The 19,400-nt window shown below is 41.7% G+C and overlaps 1 protein-coding gene across 1 annotated transcript in view; it reads right to left on the reverse strand.

Annotated features, from left to right (window-relative positions):
* CHN2 (chimerin 2) overlaps positions 1–19,394 on the reverse strand; it is a 166,717-nt gene extending 147,323 nt beyond the window's left edge. The window contains exon 1 of the mRNA XM_014937819.1: positions 19,133–19,394. Coding sequence (XP_014793305.1) covers positions 19,133–19,181 — 49 coding nt within the window. The 5' untranslated portion in view covers positions 19,182–19,394. The remainder of the gene's footprint in view (positions 1–19,132) is intronic.
* Between the last annotated feature and the right edge of the window lie 6 nt (positions 19,395–19,400).

The following is a 19,400-nucleotide window of genomic DNA, read 5'->3' on the forward strand; positions in this document are numbered from 1 at the left end:
AAACAACAAAGAAGTCTTTTCATGTAGACAGCAAAACAGGACCCTGAAATGTTCATGTATTAATACACTTCTTCCCTCTTCCATTTTTCTTTTAATACTTTGGCATTATAGGGGTATTGCTATCTCTGTTTAATAATCACATTTCATCTAAGTAGTTTTCTTGCATTCCATCTCACAAACATAATAAAACACACAGTGTTTCAGAGATGTGCCAATAATGTACATACAAATTATATGTTATTTTTTCAAAAGTAATGTTTCATCATATGGTTGACAATTACATTTTAATATTGATGTCGACAGCAGCCCATGAAAATATGCACCTTGACTCAACTTTGAAATTTTATGGCTTCTCGTCACTTGGTAATAGAATCTCCTTAGCACCATTTTTGCTTTGTGTGTAGTACAGAATATTGTCCTTTTTTCCTCAGAAAAGAGGAAACTCCCAGTACAGTCAGCTGGGCTAAAATTCCAAAAACCATGCAAAGATGCTCTATCAAAGCCTAAGAATGTCTCAGACACTAAGGAATTAGTAAAATGCATGTACGATTATACAATTAATATTGCTTCCTACATGAAAGGCGTGGAATGATACAGGCACCAAGAGGTTTTACAGTTATGAATGAGAACATATCCATGAAGGGGGGCACGAGGAGGAACTGAAGAGAAAGGCACAGGCACTGTGGAAAACCTCTGAGTAGCAGAGGTGTAAGTCATCATCGACATGCCATCTACCTTAAGAGAAGGAAAAATCAGATTTTGGGCAACGGTTACTGGGATAAGGAGAGGAGAACCTCGCAAAGCAAATGGTAGAATGAGATTTCTGCTTTTCGCTGTCAGCTCTGTCTCAGAAGAGGTGCTGGCTGCCAGCTCACAGAAGGAGGAGAGGAGTGCCAGAGCCGCGCGTGGTGGCAGCGGGAGCAGGGACGGGGGACAGGCAGCAGGCTGGGACACCCCCTCTCTCCAGCACCAACAAGCTGTTCAGTCTGTTCAAGCTGCCTCCTGGATTTTCACCCTGCGGCTCCGCTCTAAGTCGGGCTTAATAAAGCCTCCCTCTGTTTTCCTACACATCTCCTCTAGCGCTGGGGAGAACCAACAGCGCCGGGAAAAGGATGAGGAAGGGTGCAGGGCTTGCTAAGGCGGAGGGGAGCCGCACAGAGCAGGGCAGATGCACTTGGCAGGAACATATATTCCCCAGGGAGATGCCTCAGGAAAGGCAGAGGGAGGAACACATCGTCCCAGTCAGAAGAAAGTCAGGGGTGGTACCTCTGCTGCTTCTGGAACCGACCTCCCTAGCCATTTACAGGAACACATTTCAGTATAAGCTTCTCCTCACCCAATGAGCACAGACCCACTCACCTTAAAATCATATTAAAAATATTAATGTACTACAAATAAAAACCCTGAAGCCAAGCGAGGACTTTGGCACACACTCTATACACGTTCACGCCATGGGTAAACTGAAATCAAGCGTGACCAGCCAAGAAGAAGCGCTTCTCCGAAAGGGGTATTTCCAGGCTGTTTGGTCTCTGCATCTTACTCATGCAGCTGAACTATTCTCCTGCGAGGTCTAAAAATAAATTTGCTTTCAGATAAAGCTCAGTGTTGTATATTCCAAACACACAGAGAAAGGTTCAGGAAACAAACAAAAAAAAAGCACGGAAAATATTATATTATTATAAAAAGAGTTCATGTTTGAAGTTTAAAGAAAAAAGTTCACAGACCACATGCTTCAGATCAAGATTAATGGCTGGGAAACGTGACAGCTTTTGAGTACATGCATATGTATATCAGCTCTACCATTATATTTAAACAAACTGCATCATTTTGGTTTAAAGAAAAATGACTGCTCTTTGTTTCATCTTTTCTGAAAGTCTGTTACCTTCTTCTATTACAATATTTAAAAATTACTAATCCTGCTCAGTTTTCCTTCCCTTTGAGCAGCAGAGTGTCAGTGATGTCTTATTAAACAGTCCAATTACTCTTACATTTTCTGACTCTTTAAAAAGCTTTTTCATTAAAAACAATACCACATCTAAGTGACAGGACTCTACTAAGCTTGTTTAGACCACATCAGTCCACACTTATTAAGGCCCTTCATTAACGCTTACTGACAACTCAGCTGGATCTATCACAGTGACAAAGGCATGCAATTTCAGGGGAGTGCTCCAGATTCTTCCAGGAATAAAGTTCGCCTACTTTGGCTCCAAAAAATATGTTCAGTTGTACAGGTTGTCTCACTAAACCATCTCAATCCAAATTCCAGACTCAAAACAGCTCAAAACTGAGATCTCACTTCCCAGACTCCCTGGGTGCAAAAAGCAGCTTGGCTGGCCCTTAAATCCCTACATCTGAAGGGACAGTTTCTGCTAGCTTAGAGCCTGATAAAAACAAACAAAAACCAGCTTCGACCGCCTACGTTCAACACTTTGAATTATTCCTCCTGTCAAGAATGATTATCTGCTCCCTATCTACGATGAGCAGACACACGTGCTTACACATTCATGCATAGTTTTTACAGTTTGGACATTTTTAATGGGTTTGTAACTGTAGGTAGTGTGTATACACATAGTAGAAAATTTTGACAGGACTGATAAAACCTTCAAAATCTGATTTTTAAGTCACCCTGGAGGATACATTAAATCTTGCTAAGAGCAAGCTAGCTAAATGGGGAAGAAGCTACGAGAGTTAAACCTTCCCAGGCAGTATGGTAAACAGAGATACCATGCTGGAAGCTGAGAGCAAATACATGCCACACAGCAAAAAAAAAATAATAAAGATTTGAGAAAGTGGAAAAGGAAGCCTGTGCAGCTGAACCGCAGGGTATGAGAGGTTATCAGGAGTAAGAAAACATCCTTCTGAAAGCTGGAGTCGTGTCCAAATGAAGGAAAAAGACTCATGAGCGATTGCAGGTTAAATGGGAAAATAATAATGCTTAAAAAAAAAATAATCTAAAGCAAAATCAAACCACAATAAGGCAAGCCAAGGCTGTCTTTTACAGCCTGAGAAACAACTAGCAGAAGACATACAAATTAACAACAACCCCATTTTCATGTCCAAGTGCAAAGTCTGCCAGTCTGGCCAATAGATGATCGAGGGATAAAAGCAGGACTTACAGAAGAAAATAATCACGTATTTTGAGCTCTGCATATAGAGAACCCAGAGAGCTTGGAGAAGCTGCCACATTAGAACATTTTTTTAGGGGGGACTGGTTGGATCATCTATTTCAAGCAGAGGTTTTGGTGGAAAAGGCTAAAGAACAGACATACGAACAGTAACAATTTGTACCGATCAGATGATACTTAAGAAAGCATTCTTAAGCAACTCATGGATGAAACAGCAGTATGACTGTCTCTTTTAAAACTGTTTCAGTATCAGAAGACTGGAGAATGGCTAACATCTTGCCAATTTTATAAAGGGCCCCAGGGGAAAGAGAGAAAATTTCAGGTAGCCTGACATCTGCACTGGGCAAATCAGTAGAAACTATTAAAAAGAACAATACTAACAGACACATGGATATGTTACATTAGACAAGGCAACACAGCTCTCCTAAAAGCTTGAAAGTACCATAAATGAAGAACAAAAGCAAATATTAAGGAACAGAGAACAAAATGAGAACACGCTAATTCCAGTGCAATAAATATAGGATATATCCAACCCTTGATTAGTATTTTCAGTTCTGGTCCCTTTTTGTAAGATTACATTAAGACTGGAAAAGAGTAACAGAAGACAAGGTGGATGGCCAAAGATATGCTGGCTGTCCCATACAAGGATTGACCAAGTACCCTGTGACTTTTCAGGTTGAAAAAGAGTTGACTGTGGCACTACAATAAAGGCCATATGCCACTTAAAATTTCACACATGTATTAAAAAAATGAATTTACAGTTTCTTCCAATAAAAGAGGCAGGGTGTATGAGATAAAACTAGCCAATGACAAGTTCAAAAGCGAGTAAAAAAGGTATCTTTTTGCACAACACATTCAAACTCCAAGATTACACAGGTCCACTGAACAACTAACCAAATTCATGAAATAAAATATAAGAATAAAGTATATCTATTAAACTTAAGAATCCTGCTCTTTGCCTAGGGAAGTTCCCAAGCCACAGATTTCTGGGTGCCAACAGAATATTCTGCAGGAGTTTATTCTGCACGTTCGTCCTGTTCTTACACTCTCTCCTCAGCATCTGTTGGTGGCTGCAGGTGGGAAGAAGACATGGGGCTGCAGTTGAACCTGTACCCAACGTTGTACAGCTCTTCCCATGCAAACATGCTGTAGCCACGGCTCTGGGTGCCGTGCTTCAGCCAGCTGCCCAGCACAGGCAAAGATCTTGCAAACTGACCAAGAACAGGGAAAATACAATGGCCACAAAATCACCTTACAGGAATATTGCTTGCCCTCCTTCATACATTTTCAGCTCACCTATCTTCTGCTGCATTTATTCTACTGTTTCCACAGGCAGGGAATGCAAGGACCAGCACGAGCGAGGCATTTGGAAGAAGTGATGCTAAGGGTTGGAGGTGGTCTCCTCACAATTGTACCATTATAAGGCTGATTCTGACTTTCCTTTTACAAAGGCTGCCCAAAGCAAAATCATCTCTGATGATATAAACCCAACAGTAATACTGCCTAGTCAGACACTGAGTAGCATGCCTGTTCTGATTCCCATTTTCACTGATGGGAACTTTATACCACTCTGACAGCTCAACTAGTCCTAGAACTTAACTTCTCATAGAAAACAGACTCTCTGATGGTGCGACCCAGCTGAATTTCCCCAAAGTTTGGTTCCTTAGGAACACAGATGACAAAGACTGGTCTGTTTACGAGGCAGAAGGGTGGAGGTTTGACTCTTCTGGGAGGAGTAGTGGGAAAAAGATGAAGACAGACTGGCCTAAAATTTGGTTTGGTTTCAAGTAATAACCTCACTGCAAAACTCAGTATTTCAGAAAGCTGGTCCGGGCCTGAAGGCAAGTTTCTCATTCTTTCTTAGAGCTCTCTCAAATGAGAGATGGCATCTCCCATTACATGGGCTGCAGGCTCCAATAAATCACAGGATACAGTAAACTGAGCTGACTACTGAATCTTACCCATAAGATCGTATTTCTTTAAGTTTGTCACAACCTGGCAGGTAATCAGAAAGAAAATGCCCTTGCTCATGTGCTTATGGGAGCCTTAGATATACAAAAAATCCTGAAGTCATTCCTGCTTGAGATCACACGATCAGACTCGGTATCTGCAAGCAAGATAAACATATTCATGGTGGGAAAAAAAAAATCTGTTAAAATAAAATATGCAAATGCTTTCAGGCTTGCATGTCGTTGATACTTTGGAAAGGTTTTGTGCGCCCACGATGTTTCTCCTTTCAAGGGTGGTAGGGGACACGTCCAAATCGCTACCTCGGCAGCTGCTATTCCAAATGGTGCTCAACAGCCCCAGAAATGAACAGCATCAACTTCTTTAAGTGCGTGGCAGTGAATAAATCTGTTCTGAAATGTTTACTATGGAACAGTCTGATCATCAGGGATGGGGAAAGTGAGTATCAGACTAAGCCACTGTCAGAACATAAATCCAGGATAACACTGTTCACGTCATTGACGTTACTTGCAGTTACTTAACATGGTTTAAGTGTAAGTCTCCTTAACCCCAAGCCTAAGTGTAGCAAAGCTGTACTTTTGGAGGGAGAGAGTACATACAAGAAAGGAGGGAAAACCAAAAAGAAATCTATCTAAATTTTACTGAGACAAAGCATATCCTAAGCTGATTTTATAAAGAGAAACAAGAATGTGCAAGACAAATTTGTGAAACGCTATTACATAAAACAAAAAGAAGGTAAGCTATACTAAGGGGGGAAAAAAAAAGTCAATACATCCCTTATATGGGCCGAAGCTCCCAACGAGGTCCAGGAGAGGACCTCAACTCATTCTCTAATGAATTGAGAATGTTTCCTGAACAATCTACTTTTACTCTATGTTGATTTTAATTTTATTCCCTGGTAGTAGCTAACTGGTTCCATTTTTCTGTCTAATTTTCCCCAGCTATGAAACATGTGCTGTGAAGATTAGTTAAGTATTTAAAGAATGATGGACAAAGGTTTGGGTTGTTTTTTTTTAAAATCCTGCTATTATTAAGCTCTTTATTATATATTACAGTATATTTAGTATTTTTAAAGTTAACATACTTCTTACAAACCCTAGACAAGGGATGGAATTTCTTTCTATAAAACACATCCCTGTCAGATGAATTTGTATACACTTATGTTTTCTAGACACTCTGGATGCTTTCGATCAATACACCACTGCCAGGAGTCAGTGTGCAGTTTTCTAAAGCTGCTTAAGAGGTGAAGCTGAAAGCCTTTTCCTGTAAAGTGAAAGTAAATTACACTACTCAATTACACTTACAATCATTTTATATTGAGTTTTTTCTTCTTTAATTTTTTGAGAAGTCTGTTTTGATAAGCCCATTATGCATATTGATAAGATGGATCAATTATTTTAAAAAAATCAACCTGAACCAGACTCTCCCTCATTTTCACCATTTAGGCTACAGTACTTGCCAATAACTATGAATAATATAAATTTTAAATTACACTCTTCAGTGAATATATTTATTACTGTCATATCTGAGCAAGAGGAAGCAATTGCAATACCAAGTGATGACACGTACTCATCAAACCAAAAGAGATCAAAGGATCTGAAACAAATACAAGACAGAAAAGGCTTTCATAAGCCAAAGCTCTCTGCAGCAATTCTTTGAAGACAATGTGCCTCCTTCTCGGTTAACAGAATTAAAGAAGAAACAGCTCATGGGGGGCGGGGGGCAAACTCCTGCTATTTTCCTAAACTTTCGCATTCCTGTTATTTTCTTAAACATACACACACATTTTGATACATGTAATTAATCATAGCGTGCCAATTCTTCACCATTTTGACTGTAGTTTATACCCTCTCATTTCTTCTAGCATTCTTCAAGTTACAAGATTTTTGGACCCCAAACTGTCATTTATTCTATATTTATACACCTACCAATCTTCCTGTGGCCTTTTCACGCAGTCTGTATATAAATTTGTATCAGCAGAAATGAAACAACAGCAATTATAATATCCTGTTCAACAACATTCAGCAAAGTAAACCTCCAATCCTGACTGCATCTCCTGCGTGCATGATATGAACACTTCTAACTAATAATGACCTGTTCTGTTTAGCAAAGTACTACGCTGAAATGAATCATCTTTATCTTCACATTGTTTTATCCTTTTATACTTTAACCATCATGTGATCAGCTCCCATGCTAAAAACCACAAAACTAAATAAAAGAAGGAAAAAAACCCTTGAAAATGGCAGGTTTAGGTTTAAAGTTTCTGATGTCAAGAATGCATTATGTCTCTGAAAAAAGGGAGCAATGAGCTTTCAAGAATACATCACACAGAAAGGAAAAAGAAAGAAAAGAGAAGCTTAGCATTACTCCACAAATGAGGATAATTAATTCTATATTTCTACACCTTTCAAGTCAGCCATCTACATTACTATAACTTAACTGAACAGCGTTCAGGAATGGCTGTTCCAGAAACACTATCCCATAATATTTCTATGCCTAAATGTTTTCTTTTCATTATAGCTCTTAAGACCTTGTTTTGAAAGAATTTTTATGTGCAAACAAGCCCATATATAACCTATACCCAGCTGCCAAATTTTGTAGTTCTAGAAGAAATCAGACTGTGTGTGTTAATTGCTTAAGTTGACAGCGCTTAAAGATTTACTGTTACATTGATCATTAAAAGTAATACACTTAACTCTCTGGTTTTGCACTTAAACTTCATTTTTTTAGGTTTATTTTTAAAATCAATAGCACGAGGCAATTTAATGGGTTTGAGGGGAGAATTTCTTGTTTTTTCTTTCTTGGAGCTTATGGAATGAACTAATCCATCACTTCTGAAAGGAAACAAGACAACTATTTAGCAATGCGCAATACCCAGTAACGCTACCCAACAGCAAGCCCAGAAAACCTCTTCATTTTATGTTGGCGATACTTTTCCAAATTGCGGGAGAAATCACTCAAACTGCAATTTGGAAAGCCACCAGAGCGGGCACTGCAGGTGCTGCATGGATGGAAATGCAGCCCTTAGAGAGTTCCATAAAAACCCAAGATCTCCTATCCTAGAAATCACACTGTCTGTGTCTGTACCTAAAACGCTACCACAGCACAGGATGCTTCTTCACGTTGACAGCCAACTGTTGGTTCAATTGGAGGGAAAAAAGGTTATTTCCTAGTTTTTCAAGGCCAGTAGCTGATGCTCCCCTGCTTGTGCGCTCTACTCAGAAACACCAAATAAAGCCTGAATGTTTTGTATCAGACCTAAGGCTTTTCTCTCCCACATGCTTAGACATACTCATCTACTACCAAAATGACCAGAGGTTCTACATCAAAAACCTGTAAAATTCTCCCTCTGTTAAATAACATAGTCTGATGATACAGCAACCCGCTTCATAAAGAGAGTTCAGGATCCTGTATTATTCTCTCTACACAACCTAAATAAAAACATCTCTTTTTCTTGTCTACATAATTTCGTAAATTCTCATCAATCTGACATCTACTTACCTCCATCCTCCAGTTCATCCATTTTATTTCTCAATGGTTTACCGATTTAACGCTGTTTTTAGTGTCAAAATGGAAGAAGAGAAAAAAGCACGCCTGTCAATCACTATTTCCATAGCTTTAATTTGTCTCCCATCCTCAAGCACTCACTCAGGAGCACTGAAGTTTCATCCACGACAGCCAGTTCTATTTAAGTCATTATTGACTGTTATTCTCTAAAATTAAGCAAAATTTCCAACATACACTGAAATGTTGGACATGAACGAGCATGAGGAAGCTTAGAATTGAAATTTGTCTTTCCACTTTCAGTAAGACATCAAAGGGTTCGATATTCTTTCAGTAAATAAGTTTGCCAACACAAAACAATCAAACTACATGCTTCAGACTGCAAAATAAAACAGCTACAGAGCTACCACAGCACGATGCTAAAAGCTGTCCATCATCTTGGTTTGCCTGGCAGGAGATCAGGAGTTATGGAGAGTATGCTCTCTCAAGAAGCAGGTATTTATACAAATTATGTATAATTTAAGCCTTGTACATAATCCTTGGAAATTCATCACCAATGAATTGACATGTTCTATATATATAGGATGTAAATGCACTGAATATTCAATGTGTTATGTCGCAGTACTTGGAGGGGGGGAGGTTTACTATGTAGCCTGTAATAATTTGCCCCATCATAACAGCAGATGCTGCTTTAATGGAAACTGTATAAAAATACTCAGATAAGCAACTACCCAGTCCTGTAAGCTGCTGATTTACTACTTCAATGCAGTGGGAACAGAAGGTACCAAGCAGCTTGAAGGGTCAGGACTTAATACCTTGTGTTCATAAAGGGTTTTTCATTTAGAAAACAAAATCTTTCACAAATAATTATTTCAGCTTTATGACACTTCTGTGCACTACAGAAATTTGGTTGCAACATTCAGGTTTCTTATGAATCCCTAAATCTTGAAACTTTGAGGAACCTTATATGAAAAACTCTTCTCTAGCTCTTTAAAGTTCTTTAATTGCTAGCCTTAATATTGGAATCAGAAAGAATGAAATGTAATCCAGTGGGTCATATGTTCTTAAGGCAAAGGAGAAGAAGGAAAAAGCTTTGCAAACAAAGGAAGAAAGAGGGTTTGAGACAAATGTAGATAACACTTCTATACAGCATGCTATTAATAAGATTTCCTTATCAAGATCTCCTTGCAATATAGGTATGGGTTTTGGTTTTGTTTTTAACCTGCAACAGAGAATGTCAACATCCTGTATTTCAAACCCACCCCAAATTTCTCCTCTCTTTTAGGAACTCTTGGCTGTAGAACACAGGACCTAGAAGCCATGGCATGCTACTGCAGCAGTAACTTTACCAGCTATACACATAAGAACAGCACCAATGGGTCAGATTGGTACATTACCTCCCACAGTGACAATCAGTGGATACTTAAAAAAGTGTAAAAAGGTACAGCAGGGATATAGCCTGTGTATTTCACCTGTTTCCCAGCCTACTTACAGCTCAGGGATGTTAGAGATGGTATCATTGTGTTCAAAGGCAGCAGATAGATCTCTCTCCTGTAAAGTTATCTAAATGTGGGAACAGCCCACGGCAGCCACTAGCATCCCTAATTTTCCATGCCAAAGAAGTCCACAGTTTATATAGGCCTGTGCTAGAAAGTACCTAACCCTGAATTCCTAACCAGGGTAGGGTATGGTTCACTATTAAGCTACACGTGCTCACACACAATGTAACTCCTTCAAAATGGGAGATAAAGAGCTGGCGCTGTCTGCGGGGCCACAGCACTGTATTACATGCAGAAATAGTAGAAGGGTTCAGCCACATGAAAAACCATACAACTGCCTCTAACAGTACCCACATAGAATGCCTTGGAAAAGCTGAAAATAGAGGATCTGCCTGGGTCTCTCACAATCCCCTCATCCTCTTCTCTCTACTTTGGAGCACTCCGCTCTACTTTTTGGGGGAATTAAGGCAGAATCAGCACACCTTCACGCAACAGAAAAATACTACAAGTGCTACATGACTTTTGATGGCAAACTTAATGCTGAAAGAGCTGTCAGACATCTCTTGCTTTGGAACACAGCATGGGCCCACTGGCACACTGCACGTCGCTGGAGCAGAACCACCACCTTCTCCCAGAACTTCTGCCTGCCTTCTCAGGGGCTGTGCCCAGCATGCCTCTACGTGACGTCTGCTTGCCCTTCTTCTTCCTTTTCAAACATTTAACCAATTGATTTGTCACAATAAGAAAAATTTGTAGCAATTAAACACCTGCTCAACAAGCTGAAGCTCATTTACAAATTGAGGTCTCCGTCTCTTCTAACATTCGATTTTCTTCCTTGATGAACCAAAAAGCATAAACCCACAAACACACTTCATAACCTGTTGGGTTTTTTAAAAGCTACAAGCAACATTTAAACAGCCAACAAGAAGGTGAGAAGGAAGGAGAGGAATAGCTACATGACAAGCTTGTGAGAAGAAATTGAGAAATGTGGCTTGACACACAGGTCACTGCAGGTGACACATGATTTACTGATGATAAGAAAGGGCCCACCTAGTACTTTCTACACTGTCAGTAATAATACCATGCTGGAGACAGCTTTATCAGGCTGTCCAATTCCCCTGAGACAAGGTATCTTCAGAATAGATGTCTTATTTACTGAACTAATTCTTTCATGATGACCTTGATCAATAATACCAGAAGCAAGGCGTGCGACAGTAGCATGTTCTTCTGAATTTTAAAAACCCTTGAACCTCTTCTTACCTTACCAAACACATCAGCCTGTGTGTTCAAGTTTCAACCTATTCATCAGCAAGCTTTAAAGCACGTTAATGTTACGATGACACTGTTGCAACATCAGTTTCCTTCTACCAGGATACGCTCACCCTCCAGCCCTGGGATTTGGACTACTGCTGAGTAAAACAGGGTGATGAAACTATTATTGCTGAATTGCACATGATTCATAGTTGGTAATAACCACCTGCAAATGTAAAATTCAAATTTACACACTCATAATCAAAGGTCAGAAAAAGACAGCAAGAATGGGTGATTATTCATAGCAGTTAAAATTACACATTTAAACTAGCTACTGTATATAATTCTTAGACGAACTGTGACTACACCTGTAAAGAACATGATATATACAGAACTACAGATTTATAGCTTCTTGTATAAATCCTGCTACATTTCCCTGCAACAAAAGCTTTTTCATGCAATATTAATGTGCCATTCCTTAACACACAGTTCTCCAAATATTTAATCTCCTAAGTATCTCCTCCCTTTGTAGGAGAGAAGAACAAGCAACAACAGACTGGCTCCCCAGCATGGGAACACCTTCTGCCAGCACTCAGTGTTGCAAGCAAAGCAAATCCAGCCACTGCTGCCCTTTAACCAAAGGTATGCTTTCATTGTATATAAACAAAGCAACTTAAAAAAAAATATATATATTCTTTGTCTAAAACACTGGGCTTAAGGCTTACCTATCCACTATTATAGCTGGATTATTATCATTTGAAAGATGTAAAACATAATAGGCATCAGGATACAGGAGGATTGTGTCTAATACTCTCTAATGTAAAATATTCCTGCCTACAATTGCTCGGCATTTGGCATATCTAAGCCTTCTCAGAACCATCAAACAGAAGGCAAGAACTAGTCAATTGAACTGGTATCCAAAAAGGTCATCATCATGACAGCATGAAAGACTGTTCGTCTGATCCTCCACATATGTCTTTGAGACAAGCAGCTCCGTAAGAAGAATGAGACTTTTGCTTTACGAAGTACCAATATAAGCTTAATTGTGAAGCAGACATGCATTGTACCAGTTTCCAGGGTATTTTATTCTCGGTAATCACAGCCTACACATTCAGTAACTAACTGTTGGACCAATCACTACATCAGAATGGAGTACTCTGGCATTTTTCCCTTTTGAATTTTTATTATTTTTAATAAGAATGGTGAGTTCTATATAATCATCAAATACAAAAGATTTCAGCTTTAATTTAGAGCAAGAACACCCTGGCCAGCAGAAGCCTGGCATGAAGAACAGAAATAAAAAGAACTCTTATTGCACTTTTAAAAATCAAAAGTAGCACCTTATCAGCATAATGGCAGCATTATTTAAATAGCTTTCATGTGCCATTTTCACAACACTATTTCTATTAAATCATTGAGAATAAACATCTATTTTCATTTACTAATCTTTTTCCCAATTAGAATCTCTCTGAATCTGTGTACAATAGTAATTTATTTCTTCTCACTTGCTTGCATCTTAATTAAAATCAGCCTATGTTGACTTTCATTTTTACAATATATCTGCCTATTTCACATCATAGCACCTTCATGACCCCCAGAGAGACATGAGCCTTTAATATTTTATTTTGACCTTGTTAAGTTACTAGAACCATCAAAGATTTTTCTTCCCTCAGTAAGCGGTTTTATGTCCTTCTCAAAACACAGAGTATGTGTGAAAACATGTTGTTGAGAACTATTCTGCCTTTAAACAACACATCTCTGTTCATTTATTTAAAAAAACAATTTGTTGCCTTTCAATTTATTACAAGAATTAGTTTATGAACCCTACACTTCATTATTAATTGAATGAGGATCACAGCTTAAATGATACTTAAAGGCCTTTTTTCCCTGAGCTTCAGGACAGAAAACCAGTTCTTTAATTTCAATTAAAAAAAATCATCAATATTTGGTGATTTTAAAAGAATTTATAGCCATCATCTTCTACACAGGTATCTGAGTTTACAAAAGTAGGGGGGTTGTGGAGAGAAGCAGTACCTTTTATTAGAGTAGCTGATTCACAGATTTGACAGAGTTGGAAGGGACCTTCTAGAGATCATCTGGTCCAACTCCCCTGCCAAAGCAGGGTTGCCCAGAGCACATTACTCAGGAGCATCCAGGCGGGTCTTGAAAATCTCCAGAGAAGGGGACTCCACACCCTCCCAGGACAGCCTCTTCCAGGGCTCTGTCACTCTCATCATAAAGAAGATTTTCCTCATATTTGAGTGGAACTTCCTGTGTTCCAGCTTGTGCCCATTGCCCCTCATCCTATCACTCGAAACCACTGAAAAGAGTCTGGCTCCAACATCCACCAGCTCTTTGAGCCTTTCCTTGTAAGGGAGGTGCTCTAATCCCTTAATCATCTTAGTTGCCATACAATACAGCTGAAAAAATGAAAATACCTCAACAAGACACAGAAGCCCTTCTTCAGACTTGTAGCAGAAAGCTCACCTATGTGTTTGAACCCCATCATTTGGTCTAATAATAGGTATTACCTAAAATGCACACAGCAGGTGAAGAAGCATCAATTCAGATGGGAAGGAGAAAGGCGCACAGCTAGCCCTTCGGCCTCCACGTCTTCCTTGACACCTGCAAATTTATCCTTGGAGCTCACAGAAACCACAAAATACTGGGTTTACATGTTTGCCTTGGGTTTTCATCCAAATTCTCCCAGTGTTACCACTCTTACAGCATAAACCCAGATTCAGGCAAAGGTTCTGGCACAGTCCAAATCCTGATGGAAGAGAAAGCCTGGTTAAACACTACCGCTTAGCGGGCTCATATCCGCCCTTACTTTCAGTGTGGACTCCTAACCTGACAGAGAGCCCAAGCTATCTAACCTACCCACCCGTTAGAGGAGGGGTATCTGGCAGAACAGTTTTCAAGCAGAGCTCAAAGCCTTAAAGGCAACTGGGGCTTCCAGTCACTTCATACTAGCTTTGGATGGCACAACTGCGCAGCGGCCGAGACGGCTGACATTTAGGAATAGCTGCATGGGGCCGAGCTGGGAAGCACACTGGATTTTTTTTTTTTTTTTTTTGCTCCTTAGACAAGCAGAGCAGGCACGGCCACCAAGGTCTCTTCACTCAAGCTCCTATTTACATTCCAGCAAGCAGAGCCTCAAGTTCATCAGTCATGTACAATCGGTATTTGGCTACTGGGTGGAGGAAACTGGAGGCAGCTGGTGACAAAGTGGGAGGCAAACTGCTTGCAGAAGAGTTTCAACAATACCAACAAAGAAGTTTTTTTAAAAAAAAAAAGAATATAATTAAACAAGTGACAATAAGCGTCAATAGTAAGATGAGGAGTGGTGAAGGAATATGTCTATTTTAAGGTTAAGGAGAAAGCAGCATGAAGGAAAGCCTAGAAACATGTACAGTCCTCTTTAGAGGATAGGAGAGAAAGAAAAGACGCTGCTTGTGGTTGGATCAGCACTTCATCTAGGGAGAACAACAAAATTTAGGGGCTTGCAAGGAATACAGCTAATAGATCACCTGGGCACGTGCTATAGAAGCGATTACAGGAAAGTAAAGTGGAATTCCCAGTGGAAGTAATTATAATTTCAGCACTTCATATGCCGTGCAGATTTACCTGAAGTCCAAAGAACACTTAAATTAAGTGCTTATCATGCCCACCTTCTTCCCTCAGCACAGTATCTCCCCTTCTCCCCCAGCCACCTTCAAACACCACTGTTGGTGGGCAAAGAGCAGGTCAAGTTCTGCCACAGAAAGCAACGAGCTGTATATGGAGAAATACAATACAAATACCCACAGCTCTTCCGTAGATTTTGTTACCGGTGAGTGCTAGCTTACTGAAAAAAATCCTTCATAAGCTCCCGTCAGGTGGGGCCTGTGACAAGTACCTAATATTATTGATCCTATAATTAGCAGCCTCACAGTAGTCGTTGAGACCAGTACACAGATCACAACGCAAGCTCCAAAGGAGGGACAAATTCTCTAACTGTGAAAGCAAAGGAGCAACAGATTCCTAAGTACAAATATTTGCTGTCCCATTAGTTGATAGCTGAAGTCATAGCTCCCCATGCACGTTAGCACCCTACCTGTCCAACAGCTACAGCTAACCACGCTGCCATGTCACTGTGTAGGTACTGCTTATAAACAACCACTCCAAGACAGAACCAAATTCTAGTCTGTAATGTAGAGACAAGTTCAAGTAAAGACTATAAATCCCACTTGCACGTTTACAGAAGCTAAGCGGGCAGGCAGAATATCTACACCATAAAATTCTCAGGCAGCTTCCTCACATTAAGTACATTTGAACTGTTTAACATTTTTTCTCATTGATATGAATTGGCTGGAATGGAAACAGAAATGTCACACTGCAAATGGTCACTGGCAGTAACACATTCTCTGACTTCAGCAGTCAGCATTCAGGAGCAGACTTTTTTGCCCCCTGGGCCTAATGTGACTACTTTGTTCCTACAATACATCTGTGCTCTCCTTTATAACGAATACATGATTTCACAAAAGAAGAGCAGAAATGGACGCTGTCTAAGGAAGGAGAACTACCTGTATTTTAAGAACGGCAGGTAAGAGTTAGGAGAAATCATCCCTTTAATGAAGTGACTGAAAATTCCCATCTGCTATTCAAACTCATTTCCACTATTATCACTCAGTCAATAAACCTTTTTACTCCTTGTAAGATGGATTCTAGCTAAGCCTTGCCTTTCCACACAGGCAATAGAGGCTGACCACAATCTTGATATGAATAGAAGGAACCTAGAGATGCTCTGCACCACTTTCTGTTCAGATGGGCAAGAATATGGCCACCAACCACTTTGACCTGTACTCACATGTATGCAGGTCTGCTATCACCCCCAGAAGTTCTTAAACAAGTCACATATAATTTCTCAAGTATCATGTCCTTGTGCTTAAACCTAACCACCCTTTTGGATGTTACAGACCCTTATTTAAGGACAGAAGGGAGGCAGATCTTCTGTTGTTGCCTCAAAACAGCAGCAAACCCTAACAGTGGTTTCAAACTTGAATTACTTATATGGTCTCAGATATACAGTTTTATTTCTTCTCAGACTGCTTTGATATGAGCCTATTCAAAAAAAACCAAACCAACAAACAAAACACCAACATTTTGCTGAAACTAAAAATACATTTGCAAATATGGTAATTGTTCCTAGATTATTTCAACATCTGAAAGCATGAAAGCATATGAGCAACGCTTTAATTTGCCTTCAGAAGTTTCCTATGAGATGTACAAATGCTAAACTGCTTGTAAAGATGGGGAAAAGGTTCCAGCAACACATTACATGGCTTGATGAAGGCCAAGCATCAAGTCAACAGTAGAGCTGAGTCCTGTAGCATGGTATTCTGCTATCAACCACAAACTTCACTTCCTTTTTCCATCAGTAAGGTGTATAACCTTCCCTGTTCTGTGGAAGAGAAACAACGATACTATTTGGAAGTCTTCATACTGGTAAGTTAAACATACATACAAATTCTACCAAATTAAATTTAAAAGCAAGACTGGTTAGAATATGTAAACGATATCCTCTGAAACTTGCTGAGTTCTGAGAACTGAAACCACAGACAGCCAAAATACAGCTGCGCACAGTCAGATACGGTGCGGCTGCTAATATTGGAAACTTTATCGTGCTGCAGCAAATTTTACTTCTGATTAGTATGTGCATAGAAGAAATACAGACTGAATGCACTGGAACAACAACAAAAAAAACCCACCAAGGTTTTAAGTTATGAAAGCCAAGGGCACTCAGCTATTTTATGAAGCACTTGACAATATTTATTAGTTGTACTACTCTGGCATCTAAGAGCCCCAAGCATGGGCCAAGGCTCAGCTGTGCTCATCCTTGCAAAAACACAAAACAAAAGACAAACCATAAACTGCTGAAGGCTGCTGCTAAGGGCTTCATACGAAGCAGGGTACTGTCAAGTGCCAAACCCCCTGACTTTTAAGTACGTACATCTAAAGCCCAGAGCTCAGTTCCTCAGCTAGATGTTAACTCTGGTGCTAGGTTCACCTGCTGAGTGGGAGGCCACCCGAAGTTAACTGATATCAGCTGCTTGGACCAAGGATGTGCCTGAACTCCCACTCTTCCCTACAGGTCAGGCATTTGAACCAGGACTGCAAGGGAGACACATCTGTCAATCTGGAAGACAGATCTTGCAGCCTGGATTCAGTAAAGCCAGAGGGGACTCAGGATGCAGAGCACACACCTCTCTCAAAAGCTGGAACAGACCTTGAGATTTGTTTACCAAGGAGGGGGAACATGCTTCTGCAGCTTAACAGTGAGAGCACCAAGGAAGAGAGTCCCGGGTTCCAGTCCAGGCTTCTAGGGTTGTTTCTGGTTTTATCACATAACTGAGATGTAAAAATATACAAATGATCCATAAAATAAAAACCACATTGCCCAAACAAGTACCTTAACTAACAAGCTGTTGAGTTGGGTTGACTCTTGCTTGTTTTCATTCTGGTCTTGCGACTCTTGCATTGCAGAAGTGAACACAAAGCAGAAATTTCTCATGCCTACTTCTTTCAGGTGCTTTTTAGTTCAGACAATCAGGGTATGCAATGTTTGTGCTTTTTATTAAAACGGTTGGAATAAATATTTATTTTTAGGAGACGGCTCTTTCTTTGGATCTGGCTGTAAGTGTCTCACGCTGGAACAGTGACATACAATAAGTTGTGTAACCATCTTTTTAAGAAAACAACATAGCTGCTCATTGCCTTTTACATTTATTTATGTTTTTCTCCAGTTGTACTGATAGTTAAAGGAGCCTGTCTGCTTTTCACAGCACATATTGCCATGTTTAAGAAGCGCTCTTACAAATTCTCGATTTGGCACCTCAAATAAAACACTGAGTCACGAGTCCCTCGAACCCCCAAGTTGTTCATCCTTCTATTTACTCCCTGAGCCCACTGAAATGCCAGGATACTACTCCCTGCCAAATTCTCCCAACTTCAGCGTTGGAAGCACGGCTCGCTGAGCTAAGAGGCAGGCGGCGGCACCATCCCAGCGCCGCTTTCCGTTTCGGGGCTGCCTCGGCTCAGAAATTCACCGCAACTTTTCCGTCTCCCGGCGGCTCTGGCGGCAGGCAGCCCCCCCTCCGGTCAGAGGGGCAGCGAGCCGCCCCCCCCGCACCTCCAAAAACCCAGAGCAAGCGCAAAGCTCCGCACGCCCGCGGCGGATTTTTCAACCTGGAGCATTTTGTACCCGAATGGAGGAGAATGTAATCGTCCTCAGCGCTGGAGGGGAACTCAAAACGCCAACCAAGGGGAGGTCGGGCTGCCTGCGACCACCGGGGCAACCCCGCGCCGAGACGGGATGCGGGGCCGGTCCCGCCCCGAGGGGAGCGCCGCGGGGGACACCCGTCAGCGGGGCGAGGTGGTCTCTGAACACCCTCGGTCACCCAAACCCCGAGGCGGGGAGCTCCCGGTAAAGCCCCTCCCGGGCCGGGAGGGATGCTGCTCCCCCGCCGAGAGAGCCAGGAACCGGGCTCCCCTCGCCCCCACCCCACACAAAGGCACGGCGGGGAGGCGAGTGGGGCCCCGCTGAGCCTCCCCCGTCCTGGCTCCCCTCCCCTCGGCCCCGGGCAGGGGCATCGCCGCCCCGCCGGGGGACAGACCGCGGGGGGCTCGGGGACCGGGGGGTGGGCGGCTGCCGGCGGGGCCGGGCGGGACGGCGAGGCGCTCTGCAGACAGGTAGCTCCCGGCTTTAAAATGGAGGGGAGGGGAAGAAACGGCGGAGAAACTTACCAGAGGAAACCGACGAGCCGGACAAACTGGAGTTACTGGATGCGGCCATGGTCCCTCCTCCTCGCCCCTTAGCTGCGAGCCCCGCGTCGGCCCCCGCTGCTGTCCGGCAGCCGCTGCCGCCAGCCCATCGCAAAGTGCGGGAGGCAGAGCCGGAGCCGCGCCGAGCCGCGCCGCCGCAACCCGCGCTGGGCTCCCCGCGCCGCCGGGGAACGGGGAAGGGGGGGGGCGGCGGCGCCCCCACCGAGACGCTACCGGCCGCTCTGCGGGG

Source organism: Calidris pugnax, unplaced genomic scaffold (genome assembly GCF_001431845.1).
Source record: "Calidris pugnax isolate Ruff unplaced genomic scaffold, ASM143184v1 scaffold11, whole genome shotgun sequence".
NCBI lineage: Eukaryota > Metazoa > Chordata > Aves > Charadriiformes > Scolopacidae > Calidris > Calidris pugnax.